The sequence below is a fragment of the Buteo buteo genome, chromosome 2, assembly GCF_964188355.1.
Source record: "Buteo buteo chromosome 2, bButBut1.hap1.1, whole genome shotgun sequence".
In the NCBI taxonomy this organism is placed as follows: Eukaryota; Metazoa; Chordata; class Aves; order Accipitriformes; family Accipitridae; genus Buteo; species Buteo buteo.
The window spans coordinates 22,169,820-22,190,933 of record NC_134172.1 but is presented as its reverse complement, the minus strand read 5'-3'; the positions used below and the strand labels follow the sequence as shown (position 1 = coordinate 22,190,933).

General features: G+C 36.2%; 1 protein-coding gene across 1 annotated transcript in view; it reads left to right on the top strand.

Annotated features, from left to right (window-relative positions):
- Positions 1 to 21,114, top strand: part of MALRD1 (MAM and LDL receptor class A domain containing 1) — a 290,404-nt gene that overhangs the window by 99,992 nt on the left and 169,298 nt on the right. The window contains exons 21-24 of the mRNA XM_075022465.1: positions 6,174 to 6,330; positions 9,831 to 9,941; positions 10,870 to 11,083; positions 16,483 to 16,730. Coding sequence (XP_074878566.1) covers positions 6,174 to 6,330; positions 9,831 to 9,941; positions 10,870 to 11,083; positions 16,483 to 16,730 — 730 coding nt within the window. The remainder of the gene's footprint in view (positions 1 to 6,173; positions 6,331 to 9,830; positions 9,942 to 10,869; positions 11,084 to 16,482; positions 16,731 to 21,114) is intronic.

Genomic DNA, 21,114 nt, shown 5'->3' with positions numbered 1-21,114 from the left:
AATTTTCTCAGAAATCTTTCGATGAAATGTTTTCTCACTAGGAAATCCTAGTTAATCTAAAACTAAAATTCTCCTGTGAATACCTTAGCTTTGGCAAAACTTTTGTCAGCTGGTTTCCTACGCTCTTGCAGGAAAGCAAATAGAGAAGAGACTGATCTCCCTCAGCCCCACTATTCTGATAAAGGATGCATAAGATGTGGTAAATGGAAACTGCCACTGCCTTGTCCAGTTCAAACCATCAGCTTGAGCTCTGATGGCCCATATTTCCCTGATATGTTTAGTATCCCCCAGTCCTTCCCCTTTGGTCAAGAGAATTCTTCTTTTAGATGTCAACTAGTGCCCTACTGTTTTTTTGACCACTAGATTTGGGTTTCTCTCTGTACAGAAATCCATGTGGAATAATAGCAGGGCACTGATCTGGCAGATCCTGGACAGGTGGGGTTGGAGAGCTGAAGAATAATGCTTTAAATGCGTAATAGGTCCAACATGTCTATGGGGTTCTGATTTGCTATATAGATGCTGCACAGTGTTTATGGACATATATATCCAGGAAAAATAGAAAGGAATGTGGAGCTACTGCTTTTTGAATTTCAGATTTTACTATGGTGAGCTAATCATTGGGATGCTTATCCCTCTAAGGAAAACGAAATTTCCTTCTCTGGTTTGCCTGTTTTAATTGTTTGGTTTTGTCATTATTGCTGAGATTTGGAAGGAAATCAGAACTCTCTAATGAAATGGAGTTCTTTGTTTTCTAATCAGATTTAATTTTCACTCTGAATGAAAAATAAAGAGTATAAGGTATTTTATAAGTCCATCTAAGTGCTTAATCAAGGATTCTCAAAAAATTTGCAGAAGACACATAGATGAAGTAACACTTTAAAAATAGAGATGTCCAACAATTAATTAAATCAGAGCTTGAACTTCCTGTATGGGAAAATTAAGCTGGTTAGTTTTTGATCCACTTAAAGACATTAGAACAATAGACAATTACTACTGTGAAATGAGTAATTCACAGTATAAGACTTGATAACACTACCATATTTAAGCTGGGCCTAATTTTTTGGATAAGCCTCCAACTTTTTTTTAGCACACCAAATCTTTCCCTCAATACTAATTCCCATTTAGTATATTCAGTTCCCTGTGTTCTTCTGAATGCTTTGAAGGGTGAAATACAGTGAGGGTTCTTTTCTGTATGCCCATTCTTTGCTAACTACATTTAAAAAGATACTTGAAATATTAAGTTATTAACAAAGTCAAGTATGGAAATGTAGCCCAGTTGCTTCTATTGAATTTTTTATATCCATTAAAGTGTTGTGAATTTCCCTCTGAAATTAATTAGGATTATTGCACTGGCACAGGAATATCTCTATATAGGGAATGCTTATAGTGCAGAGGTAAAATTAATTATTTTCAAAGGGTAAATATGAAGATTTTAATGACACATACTGTAGCTGCCAACTATGAGGTTTTCCATGGAATAATTTTCCAAATAAGCCTGAGGTCTTGCAGCTATTGGCAAGGGAGCCTGTGTATATTCTGCTGAATTTCAGCACTTACATAAGATCTACATCGAAAGCCAGATTTATTCACTCTTATACATGTTGAACAATACCTTGGTTTACACTTGTTACCATCAACTTCTTGAGGTCTTATTTGAAAAAAAAAAGAAAAAAAAGAAAAAAAAGAAGGTGAGTACTTTTATGGAATAGGAAGAAAAGGAATTTAAGGAGGTGGTCAGATGATTAAATTGCACCGTGAAGAAACTACTACTTTGGCTGAAGATGATTTAAAGAACAAAGATGATGGGTGAGGAGGGCAACTTCTGAGCAGAGTAAGAGAGACTGATAATTTAGGTTTATGGAAAGTTTTGGAATACCTTGTGACTGTATATTACTTACTGGTTTAAAATACATGTAGGCCAGCTAAGAAGTCTTTTACTTTAAAAGTCACAGCTTGACAAACTAAACAGACGATTGCATGTATGTTAACTGGTTCTGTTACAAAAGATGCATCCATAGAAGATGCAGGTCCTCTAGTATGTAAACTATATGCAGAGTGATTACTTATTACTTGTTTTCAAACTCTTCCCCCTGTAGAATGTGCATCTCCCTGTAAATCCTACGCAGGTTGCTATATGAGACAGCTTAAAGCATTCAAGACAGGGAGATTGCTTTGCTCTGTGAGCAAACGTGGTGCAAGTTAATGTCAGCTACAGACACTAGAAGAAAGCTTTCCTTTTAAACATCATGGAGAGGTCACAAGTATATCAGTCTTGTAGATCTAAGTGTAAAAATTTCCATGATGGGAGTGAAGGTAAACAAGGATGCTCCACATACACTTATCCAGCGCCTTCTGAGCCTTCCATTTTCCCTGACTTTCCCACACAACCTTAATATTCTTGTAATAACATACTGCCACCATGTTTAATGGCTAGCACTCCGTGAAGTGTATCATACAGGGGACTTTCATCTGGTTTACCACTTTTAAATGTAACATTATAGCAAACACTGAAACAAGGGTGAAAAGATTGCAATGACGCCTGCCTTCTTAGGATGCACTATGGGTCCAGTAGTATCTAGGTAGAGATGCGATTTTGGTCTGCCTTCAGGACCAAGACGTATCTGACAGAACACGCCAAATAAGAGATGGATGTTTGAATTCCATCACAGTACTGATTGTACCCTACCACTGTTTCAAACTAATCTCACTGAGAGGCCTGGGCGTAATACTGAATACTCTGGGAAGCATGAGGGCTGTAAGTGCTATTGCTTTTCAGGGCTCTTTATCATTCTGCTTCTTACAGCCCTCTTGAATGCTATTGTAAATACAGTGCTGACACTCTTGGATCACTGAAGGCATGAGTTCCCAGCAGCAGAGTACATGCTGAATTTTCAAACATTTTTGCAGACCTTAAGAGAACTGGATATTCTTTTACCTCCAGGCAAGACTCTGGTAGAATATTCAACACCAAGGAAAAAAAAGAATCCAAAAATTGTTACATTGAAATAACAGCTTTCTTCAGCAGAAAGGAGGGAAATGAATGAATATTCCAAATGCAGACTTGCTTGAAGATCTGTAACTATGTAGTTTTCAAGTTTTCAGTTATCACTTATATTACAAGCTGTTTATTAGAAGCTGTTTTAACAAAAGTGTTTTATTACTTTCTAGTTTGAGATTATTTTTACCTAATTGCCCTAAGGCTTGCATATGTATTACTCTATTTTGTGCTTATTTTCTGCAATAGCTCACTTCCAAATATTTATGCTACTGTCTCAAGAATGGTGTAAATGCATGCACTAATTATAAAGATGTCTGAATTGCCAGGATACAGTGATAAAAGCTTCAGTGACACTTCTCTCATCTGCTTCTGAATAAAAAAAAAAAAAAAAAAAAAGATTGTGGAGAAGATCCGGATTTCCCCAGATCATTACTCTTCCCCCTAGAATCTCACTGGACTGCCTTTGGTCCCTGTTGACTTTATCAGCAGTTCTCAGTGATTTCACCTGTAATATGTCTGACCTACACCAAATGAAGGTCTGCCCCAACATATTGTTCCTGCTTCAAAAATATCTACTTCTATGTGTCTTAGAGAAAAATTTACTGTAAACTACTGGGCATTTCTTTTATAAAAAAGGAAGGTTATAATTCTGCTGAGTAGTTATTTCTCTTTTATGGGTGGCAGTAGAAATGTTAACTCTGATCATGACCATTAGTTTCCTGCATGTATTTGATTTCTACCTAAAGCTATGTGCATATGCAACCTAATGCCCACACTACTGATTTTTTTCTGTAAGTCTTCATTTTTCAGTTATGAACCATATGCACTTCATGTTCTCCAATGAACTTAAGAAACAATCTGCAAAATGTTATCTTTTCCTGCACAAGTACTTCATTTTACAGGATCTTTTCATACTTAATTTTAAATAAAACAAATGTATTAATAGTTTAGACCTGACAATCACCTTTCCTAGCTAAAGAGAAATTAAGGGCATAACTCACTTCCATGCCTCTTGACATTTGCAGATATTTTACCTACAAATCCTTACCAATATCTACAGATACAATGATTCTTTCATTCTTGCATGTTGGATAAGGTTCTGGGAAACCTCTGAGAAGTGTGTAATGATTACAGGCTTGAACTGTGGCTGATTAACTAGTGAAAGTGCTCCCCCCACTTCTGACCCATGGAAGCGTTAGAATTGCACTTTGCCCTGCTGAAGGAAACAGCCTGGTATTTCTGTACCAAAATGTTTTATGACTATCAGAATTGTCTCTTACTTTCATCTACCAAAATATTTTCTGCAGTTTCCCTGGGCTATAGCAGTTGCCTCTTTAATCCTTTTTTTTTTTTTTTTCCTGGTGTGACATCAGGGGAGACAGAAGCAATACTCTGCCTAACAGGCAATGAAACAGCCACTGATTTGCAAGCATTTTTGAAGGGCTGTTTTGTGTCAATGGCTATTATTATGTTTTAGTTTTCCTATGAAGCAAAAATTTAATGGTCTTAAACATCAAGAAAGAGAAAGAGATGGAAAATTATTTTCATTTTAATATAGCCTTAAGATCAACCACAGGTTACAGGAAAGATAAGGAGATACTCTATGAAATTCTTTGCCTGGGCAAAAGGAAGATCAGACTATCTGCAGTCTATCATATTAGAAACAAGATACTGCATATGTGATTCTAAGGATGAGTGAATTAATTGAAAGACTTCAGATCCTCAGAGGAAATTGCTGTGTGAGTACAGAGATAAAATTTGCCTGTTTCTAGCCTACTTTATATTGCATACTATAGTAGATAGCATGTGCTGTTCCTGAAGTGACTGAATATATGGTGGAATTCAGTCTCTTCTTGACCTCCAGAGTACGTGACAGGCCTTAATTAATATATGTTAAAGTATTTTGTGATTATTGAGTGTAAATTATTCTATACAGTAAATGTAATCTATTAGTTTTGTTGTAACTTTGCAGTGATAAACCTGTATGTCATAAATTCAAACTTATTTTATGACACAGTTCAGTACATGTTCAGTACAACATTGGCATTGCAATCTGAGGTAAATTGTGTCTAAATAGTGAAGATTTTTAACAAAATTTATAAGGTGTTTTAAAGAAACAATTTTCTTACAAGATTTTAAAGAAACTTTACTAGATTATTGAAAAAGTAGCTTTCATCATATTTAATACTGCAAAGGCTGCATCAACCTGAGTTCTTATCACAGGCACCAAAGTCTTTTAGCCCTTTAGACTGCTCTAAGTATAAAAGCTTAGAGAGGGCTGGTGGAAAAAAAAAAAAAAAAGACGACAAAAAAAAGTTCTTGAATCTGTACCATCAAAGCCCTGACTCTTCCTGTTCGGCAGGACTTTCAGCCAGTGATCACACTGTGGGCACACCATGTTTCTCTCGGCAGTGCTTGCTGGGCATGGTCACTGCCTTCTCACAGTTGCAGTGATGCAACGTTAGGAAGCGGTTGCTCAGAGCTTAGACAAACAGGAAAACTGAAAAGCAAGGAAAGCCGAATACCAGGACCTTTTAAAAAATGTAGGTCCCATCGTCAGGGTTGTTAAGCCCCTGTTGGAAAGGTTCTTTCTTTGGAGAAGCACTGAGCATGTAACAGCTCCACTACAGAGAACAGAATCTTATCTTTGGTCAACAGCTGCTTTTTATTTTGTAAAGCAAGGTTTTTATGAGCCAAATCTTAGATACCCAAAACACTAGGACTGCGCTTCTGGTCTCTCTGTACACTTAGAGTCTGATGCTTACTGCAAAGCCAGCCAGACTCATCTTTCCCAGCAGCTTGGGAGAAAGAATCTCACCCAGTATCCTGGATTTTCTTCACTTCAAGCCAGGATCAAACCCTCTGATTTCCCTGAGGAAAGATGGTGGGGGGGAAACCCAGAGGCCCTCCAGCCTTCATCTATACGACCCTGTGGGTAAAGGCTGACTTCAGCTCTGTATTTTGTTTTGCCGATCTCTGATAGAAAAATGTTAGCTGCCTTTTCAAGGGCTTTTTGGGATTCTGGCTTACACCATGATAAACTAGAAGGCATCCAGATACCCACGCAGAAGATGGTATATCTGTATAAGGAAATACTACCATTTTAACTATAACTAGAACTTGACTATGATTAAATGTTTTGTTTTAATAAAGAAAAACCTTTTTCTCTGAACAGGTGTACTGAAGAAGGCTGGTATCTGTTTGCAGACAGCTCAAATGGAGAATTTGGTCACACAGCTGACATTGCTACCCCAGTCATCTCCCTTACAGGACCCAAATGCAAAATCATATTCTGGAACTACATGAATGGTTCAACAATAGGTTCTCTGGAGGTACGTAGATGTTCTTGTTTGGGGTGGGTTTTTTGTTTGTTTGTTTGTTTTTCTGCCCAAAATTGCTGTGAGAATATTCATGTCTTGTCATTTAGATTCATTAAAGCTTAGGCTGCTCTTAAAGGAAAATGAACAATTACTAACACTCCACTGCTCTCATTATGTTACGATCTGAAGGAAGCATCAGCTCGAGTAAGCTGGGGAAAATGTAACTTTCTACAACAATCATAAATTATGACCTTTATAGCCATACTGTAGCTGGAAATTCCATACAAGAAAAAGCCTTGTACTGCACAATACCCTTTGACACTGATAAGCATCAGTAGATATGTGGACATTGATGTCTTTGACTGAATGTGGGAGCATGAAAAAAAGAAGTACTTGTATTAAAATCTGCTGTAAAATTTTGTAGAAACAGCTTATTCCTCAGAAAGTTTAGCATATATCCTTCAGAGTTTATTTATACTAACGTAAGCACCATTGAACTATTCCTAGGACATAACAGTAACGAACTTTCTTACCCATACACTTTTCTTCACTCCAGTTAAAAGAAAAGCACTTCTTTAAAGGAAATGTAACTGGTTCAGCAGCTTGTAGATGGAATGAGTCACTGCAAAGTGAATGAATAAAAGAGCAACATTGTTCTCAACAATTATTTTTGCTACTCATCTGAGTAACTACAATGGGATTTCCCATGAATGTTACACAATAACTACAGCATCAGAAATGGATTGAAAAAAGTACTCAGGATAAGTTACGCAGTCACCTGCACACTCACTATCAAATTAGGTGTGGCCAGTGCATGTGGATTTAATTGTACAAATAAGTTCTCACTAGCTCGGTTACTCTGAATAACAAATTATAATGAAAAGTTAGCAGAATTCAACTGTTTTGAAGATGAAATTAAAATGTATGTTGACATTAGAACTGAAATCTGAGATGCGTCCTTCACCCCATGCATGTGACTGTTAGATGTACAGAGGAAGCATGCTCTGTGTTTTCTTGATTTTTTTTCTTAAACGATTTTTTAAAATATTGCTGAATTTCTCCTAAGCAAGTAAAGTTCTTGCTAGGCTGCTTGGCAAGTAGTCAAATTTTAATTCATCAGAGTTAGTGGGAAATCAGAGTATAAGGATGGTTTGTTCTCAGTTTTAAGACTCAGGACAGATAAATTTGCTTTGAGACTTCTTTGCATTTACTCTGGAGTCCAGGGCTTCTTTACAGTGTAGGAACCCATGTTAGTTGGAATCAGTCCACAGAGTGTTTTGTAGAATTTAACAGCAAATTCTATGGAGCCATGACCAGTATTACCACTACAAAAGGCAAATATATAGACTTTTTTTTTTTTTCCTCAGTTTCAACACAGGAGACTACAATATCCCTCTATTCCTTAACTGATTCCCCCCCCGCCCATAAATTAATTGATTTTAAGATGTACAAAAGGAAAATCACAAAACCTTTGCATTTTAAACATTGTAAATTATTACCTGGTTTCAAATGCTTAATTAAGTGATTAATAATGAATGGAAGAATAACTCAGAATGTAAAATTATTTAGGTAATTTCTTATTATTTTCTTCTAAAGGTTCTAAGTATTATATGAATGTGAATATTTTCTGTGCTTAAAAATCAATAAAGGCCTTTATCCATCTCTTCTCCCAAAGCTACCACATTTTTATTTAATTCACAAGTTTGGATTTTTGCATGTTAGTCTGCATCCATGTTGTCAATGTCATGTATGACATGCTGAAGACTTTCCTGCTGTTTGCATGAATGGCTGTCTTCCTATGTTTCTGTGACTTTCTTAAACATTAATTATCTGTCACCTTATTGTGCGATGTAGGTTTGAATACTTGTTGGAACCATTTTTGTCTGTTTTTTGCCCTCTGACTTGGCGTGGTTAACTCTACCAAAGTATTAGATGTGCTTCTTCAATAACTTGCAATGTAATTGAAATGCATAGGACTTCAAAGTGCATTAGGGTACAGGGAAGCCTTGGATTTTAATAGCACATAAATTTATGGCCATATTTAACTTTAAAATTACAACCTTTAGCATGATATGATAGAAAATATGAATTTCTGATTAAGGATTTGGATTTATAATTTAGTAAGTAATTTACAGTGCATGTAAAAACATGTGTATGTGTCTGTATAGTCACACACATGTATATTCATATAAATATATAGTTTGTATTTGAGGGTAAGAAAAACCTTTTCTTATTCAGCACCATTTATTCTCTCAAATAATATCTGTAATCCCCGTTTCTCTCCAATTTTTTTTTTCCCCTTAAAATTCATGTCTTCTGCAGGTAGCTGTTCTTGTCTATAAAGTCAGGTGTCACTTTGTTTTTCTATTCAATTTAATATATTACATCTGTTTCTTTTGCTCCCCTGGAATGGAAGCTCTTCAGTGTGAGGATCTGTTGTTCGCTTGGAAGAACTTACCTGTTATGCAATATCATATACACTCATGGGACTGCATAAATTTTCAAAAGCCCTTTATTTTCATTAAGATGAAAAATGCCTGGGATGCCCTAAGAAGATTACACATGGTAGCAATAAATCCTTGAGAGCAGAAGTGATTCAGGCAACTAGCGAACTGATGTTTAGCTCTGTGAGTACTGGCTGGAGACACAGCTTGACACAGTTCATCAAACACCCATTTTGTTATTGTCAACTCAGTTGAATTTGGATGCCTAAGAGGCTGGAGCAAAGCATATTTAGGACTTTGTGCTCATGTCAAAAAGGGTCAGCTTTCCCCAAGTCAATGACTGTTTGCAGGGGCAAGGGTGTTTATGAGTCTTCCATTGCCAAACAGATGAAATTTGGTCTTTAGAAGAAAAGAACAAGTTTTTATTTGTAGAAGAAAAAAACATTTCATAAGAATCAGGACAAGAAAGTCTATTGCAGAATTGAGCAATCTAATGGATGCATGAATATTTTTTTCAGCAGCTCTTACTGTTAATGCTGTTCCCATGTTTTACAAATGGATCCCAATCCATTAATGAGCAATTTTTATTTGCAGCTAGCCACTCTGGATAAATTAATGGGATAAATTAGACCAGATAAGGCTCTGGACTGAGTATGTTTATGAGGATATCAGAAAATCTTAAAGCATTATTTTCTTAGAATAGCCATTTACACTGGCAAATCCCTTTGTGTCAGATAGGACTTTAGGAAAAGGTTCTTCACTGAGAGGGTGGTCAGCCACTGGAACAGGTGGTCACGGCACCAAACCTGTCAGAGTTGAAGGAGCATCTGGACAACGCTCTTAGTCATATGGTTTAGTTTTAGGTAGTCCTGCGAGGAGCAGGACTCGGTGATCCTTTTGGGTCCCTTCCAACTCCAGTACTCTATGATTCTATGACTCTATGATATTTAGTGGTGGTATAGAGATAAGTTGTACAAGATACTCTTGAACTCTTATATACACTTAAGGGACCTAAAGTGAGTTGGTAATGGAAAGATTTTTTGTGACCTAAAATTATTTCCTTTTTAGGTACTCTGTAAAACCAGTAATAGGACTTCTAAACTGTGGACTCAAAGTGGCAGTCAAGGTCCCCAGTGGAACAGAGCAGAAGTGTTCTTAGGAATTCGTTCAAATTTTCAGGTGTGTACTCCTATATTATGTGCTTCCTAGACAGCTGGTTTTAGGTACTTTTACAGTATGCGTTCTTTACCTCCTCATTTCCATTTTTGCCCTGTACATATACTGTACCTTCCCTTCTGAATAACAAAAGTCATCTTTTTGGCTGTCTGTTTGGTTATCTGAGCTGGATGCAAGTTTCTGGAGATTTCTCACTCCCCTTCAGTCTCAGACTATCCATTTTTAAGACAAAGAATCCCTTCTATCCTTGAATCCAACTCAGGTTAAACTATTCCACTTCCTTCTCCTTAGTGTTTAGTACTTTTACATCTGTTTTTTGAAAAAGAATCTTGAGCATGATGTTGAGCTTTGATGATCTTGATGATCTTTGATGATCTCGAGCTTTGAAATATGAGCGGATTCCTAAGCCTCTTAGAGATACTTAGTCATGGGTATGCCATGCTTAGTTGCATACTTATAAAAAAAAAAAACCAGACAGAGCCAGGAACATATTTAAAAATGTGTTACATTCCCTGGTACTTCTGTTTTGGTGGGCTTTTAATGAAACTAACATTCTTTTTACATTCACGGGAATAACTGATGAATGACTCAGACTAGTCTTTTTCGTGTTTACTTTGCAGAAGTAGGTGGAACCCTTGCTATTAATTAAGAATGAGTGGGGACTAGTATCTGTTTGTGTTGCTCATTTTCTTTCTTTTTTTTTTTTGGTGCTTGGTTGATGTTAGAAGATGGTCCTTCAGTAACTATAGTGACATCTGTACAAGCAGTAGTACAACCTTTCCTAGGACTGTGCTTTGGCAGCAAGAACTGACCATTTCATATTTCCAGATTTGCAAGCACCATCATAGTCTGTGTGCTATTCATGTTGCATGTATAAGCTTTTATATATCTTAACAATGTCTTACTGTAATAGCTCTGCAATTTTTATTAGGTTGTTTTCAGGGCAAAACATGGTGTCAGTTACATGGGAGACGTGGCAATGGATGATATTACCTTTGAAGATTGTTCCCCTTTGGTCATCCCAGGCAGACCTTGCACATCAGAGGAATTCACATGTGCCAACAAGTATTGCATCCCAAAGGATAGTCTGTGTGATTTTGTAAATGACTGTGCAGATAACTCAGATGAGAGCCCTGCTATTTGCAGTAAGTATGATAGATTTTTTTAATATAATTATCATAAATAACTGTCCCTTCTGTGAATTGTTATTACTTCAATACCTTTGGCAGCTCATCAGCTAAGAAAGCAAACAAGAAAGTAATAATTTAATTCTATTCCTTAGCTTTTAAGGATTTTTAAATTACTATTATTTAATTTGAAATCATATGATAGCAAATAAAAAAAAGCGGTTAGTGAATTTCTTAAAATAATTCAGAAAGCAGCTGTCTTTAAAACCAGAATAAAAATCTCCTGCTTTCCATATGAAAAGAATGTATTAAACCTGAAAAAAATACTTCAAGCGTAATACCTTTGGGATATGAGGGACCTACTTCCTTTGATATTTCAAGGATTGTCAGGTCTCTTAGCAAATCATTTAAATCCAAATACTGTACAATTTTGGTTTTACAAGACATATCAAGAAACATCATCTGTAGTATCGCATTCAAAGAATGATGTTTCATATCAAATGGGTTCTACTCTGGAGAAATGGTTCACAATATATAGCACTAAGACTTTATTTTTTTCTAGTACAATTGTGGGAAATGCTCACACAATCAAATCTGCATTGCTTGGTACTGTGTGAATAGTTGCCTCATTTTTATTGAGATTATGAATACAGTTTATCAAATTCTCAGTGAATATAATTCTATGAAGCAAAAGTATGCTGATAGCCTATTAAGTTAAGGTACATGGCAAAGGGACCATGTTTTGCAAATTATTTTCATACTATTAAACTTCTCAGTGATTTCCAAACCAGGAATAGCATGTCACTAAGCTACACGGGGACTTATTCAGATCTTCTGCAACTAAAAATGAGGAGTATATCAAGCTGGAATTACTCTGTTGAAAAAGATTCTCATATTTTGGCTTTTATTTTCTGAAATAGTTAAAAGCTCTTTACCCATGACTTTTCTGAGTTTTCTGGATTGTCTGTATTTCTCATGAAGCACCATCAGCCAAGTAAAGACAGAAGCATTAGGGGCAAGATGATTCAAGCAGACTGATAGGATTTAGTTTGGCAACTCTCTAAAATAAGTATTTCATTCTGTTTCCCCATTGGTAAAGAGATGAACTGAAACAGTCCCACAAAGAAAATGCTTTCCTGTAAAGGGCTTTTTTTACTTATTGTTTTTAAGTTAAAAAAAAAAAAGGTAAAAAATTATTAAAAAAAAATAAATAAATAAGAAAAGAACTTTCCTGACTGCATTTTAAGAGGAAGCTTTACAATGAAGTATTATGGGGCCTTAAGAGCACAGGGGTCACTACTGGGGTGAAACTTCTATATCAGCATGGATTTTGCCTCAGATAAAAGATTAATCCCATTTCATAGTGTCTAATTGTGCTATAAAATGCTTAGTGACCAATTATGACTTCCTTTGTTAGGTCTGGGAGTGCTTTATTTAATAGCATTTTCAATAATAGTGCCAGGATTAATTTTTGCTTTCCTTTTTTTCCTTTTATTTTTTCAGTTTTGAAAAAGGTATGGTGCTTTAAATTTTTACTGTGTGCTGGAGAATTTGGGGTTTCTTTTATTGGTGCTGCCTCTGCCATAGAAATACATAATATAGCACTTGCTGAAAATATACTTAACAGAAAAATGCTACTTCCATTTTCCCAGCTTTTTCATGAAGCAGGCTGCCTCCAAAGAGAACATAATGATAGGAAACACGTACTTCCACTCTTTGCGAAGTTTTTTTCCATTCCTTGCAGCCATCAGAGAAGAAGTTGTTTCCTCACTGCTGAACCATAGAAAGGTAGCTTGAAAACCTCAGACTCAGAAGCCTGGGGAAAACTTTAGTAGGGTAAAGCATGACAGATTAAAGCACAGGAAACAAGAAATGGGCAGTTTTGCCCAGGCATGGCAATTGTGTTTAGAAGACATGAAAACTGTGCAGCTCCAAAGTACCTTTTAGCAGTAGGCCTTCCAGGATCGCTAGCTCTAACTGTGGGTGTGGTTTGCTATGTGCACAGAATCATCATATCTTAGTTAATGGAATCTTTCGCACCTTGTTGAAAGAAACTAGTCCCTAATCTCTCCTGAAACTTCAGAATGTTAATAGGACTTTATCACAGGATGATACTCACCCAGTCTAATTAGCAATGTCTAGACAAAGCCAGTGCTGCTGAGATATAAGCTATGCCTCATAAAGCTGTTAAATTACTATGGAGAGATCTGTGTCTTGGTCTTGTTTGCTTTGTAGAGGGCTCTTTTTAGCTAGTTGCACGACGTCAGTGCCATAAAATAAGTCAAGTATACATTTTAACAGATATACTGATTCATCAAATGTTTAGAAATTATTCCATTAGATACTGAATGAGTGATCCATGCTCGTAGTTTTCTTTAAGCAAATCACTAGTACAATTTTGTTACTACAAGTATATGAGAATGAAATAATCCACAGCAGCGCTGGAGAGGTAGTGGCTGGTAGCGCTCCTTCAACCTTGTTCAGAAACCGCTGAGGTTCGCCTTATGCTGCTTGAGGTTAGCAGTGTATCAGAGGAAGGTCCCTGAGGCAGCTCTGGTTAGATTGAGTTGAGTATGCCTCCTTGAGGTAGAAATGGTGTTTTATGAGATCTAGTAAATTAATTTTTGTGAAAAAATGCTGTGGGGCAGTAGTGTTTTTCCAGTCTGAAATATGGATTAGTGCCAGCGCAGGTGGCTGTACTTGGTAGCTGTTTGGTTTTGTCTGAGCTTGATTAATGTTTGGTTTAGCTCATCAGTGTGCTTCTGAAGCAAATCTCTCAGTTATTCCTATTTATTGCAATCTGGTTTGCATTGTAGAGTGTGCTCAAGCGTATGAGCTAGGCTCCTTTCATTAGAAAATGGAAAGATGGGCTCCAGGAGGGCATCAAATGTATTCTAACCACTAGTGGTCATTCAGCCCACAGGACCGGTCTATGCCCCCTCAGTCATCTTTCCTCTGCCACCCCCTCAAAAGTCATCAGTTCGTCAGGATCAGGTGTTTTGCTCTACAGATCTGCTCCTATAGCTCTGTATTCTTGTTCATCTAGGCATAGCTGTTGGGAATAATATGACTTAAAATAGTTTAAATTTTGCTCCATTTAATTACTTAGTTTATTACGAAAAGATTCATTAGATCTTTTGTGATCAGTATAATACAATTCACATACCTACTGTTAAGTGTTTTTCTTAAATTAAGTTCTCATCCAGTAGACTAATTCAGCTCCACAGACAAAAGGATTAGCTTTGCTTCTGTACTTCATTACCAAGAAGAGTTCATAGAATCATAGACTGGTTTGGGTTGGGAGGGACCTTAAAGATCCTCTAGTTCCACCCCACTGCCATGGGCAGGGACACCTTCCACTAGACCAGGTTGCTCAAAGCCGCGTCCAACCTGGCCTTGAACACTTCCAGGGATGGGGCACCCACAACCTCTCTGGGCAATCTGTTCCTGTGCCTCACCACCCTCACAGTGAAGTTCTTCGTAGAAGTGTCTACTACCAAAGATTTTATACACAAGTGCACAGTCATCTTCTGTAACTTGAGTTTCTAAGCAGGCTACCTAAGTTCTCTTTTTCATCAGTGGAGTGACCCACTTCCAGGCTGAAGTTTTTGTAATTTAAAATTGGTTGTTTGAGTCAGATTGGATAAGTTCTCTTATAGATATAAGTATTTTTCTTTGTTGACTATAGAGATCCTACAAGGACATCTAAATTTAGATTAGGTAACATGCAATAATTAGGAGGGATGTTCACTGCTCATGCCTTAAGGTCTTGATTCTTGAAAACAGGCCTTTAAAATAAAATGGTCAGTAGCAAGCACAAATTTTCTTGACTTAAGATGGAATTTGTAAGTAACTGAAGGAATTTCTTTAACTAGGATCCTGAAAAATCAAGTAACTAAATGATCATATGGTAAAAGATGAGGAGTGACAAATTTTATGGGCAGTTGCGTTCAGTTGAGGTAAACTACAATCTATGTTTTGCATAAATGATAATTGTATCATTTATAAACATCAGATTTGGGGTCTTTTTAATTGTTATTTCACATGGCATCATATTTGCAGACGAAGGTAGAAGACAGTGAAGTTATTTTTGCTAAATAGTCCATATTTTTAAGAAAAAGTTTCTAGCTTCTTTTTCACCCTTATGACCTCCACAAAGAAAAATACAAGGAACAAATCTTTCATCTGATTTCAGCCTGCAATTTTAGAGGTAGCTGTCTGTACTGGTTTGGTCCATGTGTAGACTCCATGAATTTTAGCTCCTTGGCCTCATTACTGAGGCTTCTGACCAGCTGCCAATTAAATAAAGCTACTTTTAAGTGGCTGAACTTTATCAGACCCCAGAAGAGGCTCAGGTTCTGTTTACATTTTATGGGAGCTTTTGTCATTTCTTATATTGTCAGACCAAATGATCCATACAGGTTCCAAATTTATCTTCAAAGCACTTTCCTTTCCAGCAATAACAGTACGAATATTCAGGGCACAGTCAAAAGTCTCTTGAAGGCTCTGCTGAAATTCCAGCTTATTTCAGCAAGTTTAGTGTTACTTGGTAATCATTATAATGAAGTTATAGGTGCATAGAAGAAAAAATATACACAGCTTAAACGTCTGGAGTGGTGCAATTGACTTAACCTTAATTTATGTGGACAGTTGACTCAACATGCTGGCTATTTTGACATTCAGAATTGGAAAATTGGTAAAGACCATGCATGTTGTTTCATATAAAAATCAACCAAAATTATGACAGCTTTCTCTTTTTCTAGACATTAAATACAATTTAAGGAGAAATGTAAATAATCATCTATGTTTGTATATTGGCTAAGAAAATACATGTGTGAACTCTTCTGGAAACATGCAAAAGTAAACTAACTATGGGTGTGATTCAGCTCAAAGTTAGCACACCTACCTTTATGTTATACCTACATGTGTCGGTATGGAGGCTGTTTCTTTGTGGGGCTCAAGTACATTCATTCAGCTGGGTTTCTGTTCCCTGAATATAGGCATTTGTTATCATTTTCACCTGACTTTAACATGTTCCTCCAAAAAGAGGCTAGTTTTCTGCAGGTGTCTTGGATGCCCTATGGAGGGCACCAATTGACCTCTGCCTGTAAGGCCCTAAAGAGCTATTCAGCTTGACATAAAATAGATCGCTATATTTGGTTACTTTTATACCAAGGACTTCTGACTATAATAATGAGAGCACAGAGACCTACCTCATATATATGCAGTTTTATCCTATTATTATATCCTAGAACATTAAAAATGCTCTGTTTTATAAGATACTTGTATATTTTTTTTTTATATTGAAGCTTTTTTTTTTTAATGGATTTGAGTACTACATTGCAGTACATGTACCTAATTAACTTCTTGAAAAAAAAAAATAAATCTCTTTTCATGTGTGTGTAAATGTCTTTCAGGTACATCTATTGGGCATTGCAATTTTGAGTTTGATCTTTGTGAATGGAAGCAAGATGAAAACGATGATTTTGACTGGAACCTCAGAACTAGCAGTACTACAAAAATGGGCACTGGACCAGCTACTGATCATACATTGCAAGAGCCATCTGGGCATTATATTTTTATAAAGAGTTCATTTCTTCAGCTACCAGGACAGAAAGCTAGAATTTCTAGTCCTGTCCTAAGCAGAAGGAATAAAAACTGCAAGGTATGTGGGGGTGTGGTACTAGCAGGAATGCAGAATTTGATTTCTAGATTACACCAAGATAATACTCCTAAAATAAATAAATATGAAATATTTCTTGAGAAAAAGCAAGCACACTGTAGAAGAGTCAGGGTGCAATCTTATTTCCCTAAAATCATAAGAAAACATGTATCTTGTTGTGGGAGAAGAATGAGTTCTGTAAGTAAATAAGTACTCTGGGAGATTCAGATAAAGTTGACAGCGAATGCAGTGTCTGATTTAGAATAAGTCTTATGCGACACTCACCCTAAGTAGCATACAACTATGTAATGGTTTGTGTTTTTATAGAGAAAATGTGTATAAATACAGTAACAATTGCCCTGGAAAGATTACAACTGCAAACAGAAGGAAGCATGACAGAATGCTTTGTCACTGGCTCTCCTCTAGAGAATGGAGAAAAATCAGCCTTTATTTTCCAGAACACTACAGCACATTGTAGTGAGTTGAGCTTGATCATTTCTTTGCAAACCTGGATTTAAAAGTTTTCTAGCTTTGATATATCTTTTATATATACTTTTTAATAAAATAGTAACTTGTAGTTTCATAAGACATCTTTCAGGACATATCTATCAGAATCTGCTGCAGGAACAACATGCTGAAAAAGTGAATTTTCCAGAAAGTTGAACTATGAACTACTTTGAAATGGTATTTTTCTAAATTTTCATAAAGTGTCAAGGCAAAAATGAGTAGTATCTCTGTGTCTAACATCAGTGTCAAACACAAAATGGAAGTTTAAACATTGATGGCTGCCAGTAATTCTAATTACCAATAAAACTGGTAATAATTTAAAAGTAGTAGTTAGAAATAGAGCTAAAGAAATATCTATATATATTATTTACCTGGAGAGGAATAGTGTGCATGAATGGAGCTGCTGTGGGAGGGGAAATGGTACTTTTAGCCTTTGGAAAATTAGCAAAAGAAAATTTATAAAGACTTTAGAAAATTAGCAAGGCAGGAATGACTTAACATTTTCAGGGTAAATTTGGGAATGGATTTCCAGAATTGAAGAAGTGAAGAAGAATTTTTTCTGGAAGTAAAAAAAAAAAAGAGAAAAGAAAAAGAGGGAGGGAGAGAGGGACAAAGAAAGAGAGAAGAAAAGGGTTTCACCAGTCCTGGGTCCAGCGTTGGTCCAGCCAGCGTAGAGATCCAGTTCCAGAGGGTATGTGCTAAGAACTCGTTCTCCCTTCTTTTATAGTGCGTTAGTTCGTAGTCTCGACACACGCAGTCCCTTTCCCGGGGTTCTCTGGAATCGGTCGGTGAGCTTTGGGGGTTTCATTGGGGAGTTCCCTCTCTTGCCCTGCTGGCATGACTGCTTAAGGTAGAAGCACAGTCCCATCTTCCGTGGGGCCTCCTCCTCCAGGCACATATGCTGTGCTCCTTCTCCTGGTCACTTAAGATAAGGAATTGCGGCTTTGGAGAAGTGTGGTCCCATCCTCCGTGGGGTCCTCTCCTCCTGCCACATTGTCCTGTTCACAAAACTCTAGCATTTTTACAGAGGCCATTTTCTCCACCAAAGTTCTTTAATGAATGTTTGAGACATTGATTATAATTTGTCAGACCATCACACCTCCTGAAGACAAAAATGATGTATTAGTATATGAAGTTATTTCAACATTTTATTTGAGCAATGAATTAATCTCTCAAATAGTTAATTAACACCCAGAACTTCATCCTAACAGATCAGACAGTCCCTAAGACTGTTTTACTCCATTCTGTGAGTTATTAGAATTGACAGGAAGTGTGAAAAAATGTAAAGTGGTCTAAGTCATATGCCAGCCTAGAATCTAGGGTAAAGAATTTTGGAACTATTGTGAGTAAAAAGAACATTCAAGCTATTATTTTGCTAATTATTTTGCTATTGCCAAGTTAAACAGATCTTCGTATGTTAACAGGAATGTTTGTTGGCTATCTAACTTTACCCAGTTAAATAAGTTCAAGAGCTCTCTAATGATCTGACCATAAATTAACCACTTTGCTCTCCAGCATTTGGAGCATCTCCAGTACTGAAGCCACACTTGGAATTCTTACTCCATCAGTTTGTTGCAGATACTGGTCCAGTAACTTGTCTGACAGATTATGTCAGTGTCTTTATATTTATGGAAGATGTAAAACTTCATTGAGTTTCTGCCTGTAAAATAGGGTATATAGTAATTTTACATTAGATTTTTGTCCTCAGTAGTCTCATTTTGCAAGTTCACCTTTATGCATACATCTATCTAATAACTCACTCTCTCAAGATGATAATCTTGGTGAAGAGGAGTCATTTATTAAAAAGCCTTTGAATTGAACTGATTGTGTGATCACCGCACTATGCGCATCAAATGAAGGTTGTCTTAAACTGAAATAGTACTAAACATTTTTACTGTATATGCAGATGACACCTCTGTTTAAAATGTCCAGTCATTTGCCTCTAGATCCATTTATCTCATAGTCACTACTCATGAGGAAAATCAAAACCTGTAAAGAGTTTGTCTGAAACTTGGAAAGAGTTCTGCTTATGCTTGAGATTTCTAAGCAGTTCATTCAACTGAAATTCTTCTGGCTGTTTGAAAACTTCCAAAATTTTTTATAGATAAGAAAATCAGGTAGTATTAAACATAAATGGCTGGATTTTATGATCCAAACAAAGCTTGACTAATTTCAATATGTCAGTAGCAGAACTTAATCTAGCCATTATAAAATATCTTCAAAATTTGAGCCATGTCTGATCTTTTCTAAGTTAATTTTCTCTATTGCCTAAAAAAAATATATATATATAAATAAAAAATTCTGCTCACATGAGCTTGGAGATGTTTGCTTCTTTCTTTAGCATCATATTTGAAAACATCTTTTTCTCAAAGTTATCTGGTTTTATGCTTTAAAAATAACTTTTCCAATATTTAACTTCTATCTATGAAGAGTAAAACATATGTGCAAAGAAATACAGAATAACAGAGAATGACAGGTTCACATCCGAATATTTATGACGTATCACACATTAAATGCCATGAAATGTCTGAAACATAACTATTGGAAACTATTACTTTTGTCACGCTGAAAGTTATTTACAAAAAAACACTGGGTCTATGCACCTTCTTCAGACAAAACTTCTACATCTATGATATGGCTTGAAACTGTCATATTTATGACATTTTGTAGTGCTTTTTGAAGGTTCTGACCAGTTCTGAAACTTTCATTTAGGCAACTGACCAAGAGAAGCAAAAATTCTGGTAAAGGAAATTGTATGAATGAAAAAGTTATTTCAAGACCCAGACCTTCACCTTAGCAGATCAGACAGTACCTTAAAGTATTTTTCTCTTTTCTATGAGTTATTAGAGAAGCAAATGCTGCGTCATATGTTGCAACAGACTTAGTTTGGGATCTTAGGCCCATTCAGATCAATGGAAAATATACATTTAGATCAGTGAGACAAGAGTTTTATGCAGAGACAACAAATTACATCAGCAAGTATAAAGGGACATACGTGAAAAAAAAGTGGTTGGTTTGTATACAAGACTTTCACAAACCAAGCTGCATATTAAAAAGAATAGAGGTCCAAGGGAAACCATCTAAGTAGAAAGAGAGACCATGCTAAAAGAAATCTGGGAAAGAACAGGGAGAATTCTGCATGAAGGCATCAGCGATTAATTATACTATCTGGAAAAGTCAACCCATAAGAAAACCAGGAAATCTATATATACTATTGTGGAATAATAAAGAAATTGTGTTGAAAATACTTTAAAAAAAAACCTTAAACACCTTCTTTGGCTTAGTATTCACTGCAGGACATTGTGTAGAGATACCAACCTGAGAGCTGCTCCTTAGAACCAACGTTGAAGCAACATTGTTGCAGACTATGGTGTCAAAAGAGATGGTGGTGGACCAAAGTCTTAAATTTAGTTGTAATAAGTAACCAAAAACATATGGCTTACATTGTGATTCTGAGGGAATTTAAGAATGAAATCAAAGAATTTTAATTAAAAATATGAAAGATGTCACTAACATCAGCAATTCCTTTATGGTATGTATGGTAGAAAGTGTGTGTGTGGTGGGGCTGTTTGTTTGCTTTTCCAAGTATTGTATTTTCTGTATATTTTAGCACTGTAAACTTTCCAAATTTATTTCAGTATCAGAAAACTAGTTACAAACAGAACCAGTTGTTATAATTCTTTTAGTTTTCAAAAATCTGTGCTAAATTCTTTAGGACACACCTGAAAAGATTAAGTAGCCAAGTAATGAATGAAAATTCCAGAGAACCTTGGAGAACTAAGACTAGAGAGCTAGCCTATGTTCTGATGCAAAGCAAATGAAGTATGGGAATGAATATTTCACATGCATTATAATTCAAGCCTGAGTAATGTGGGGCCTC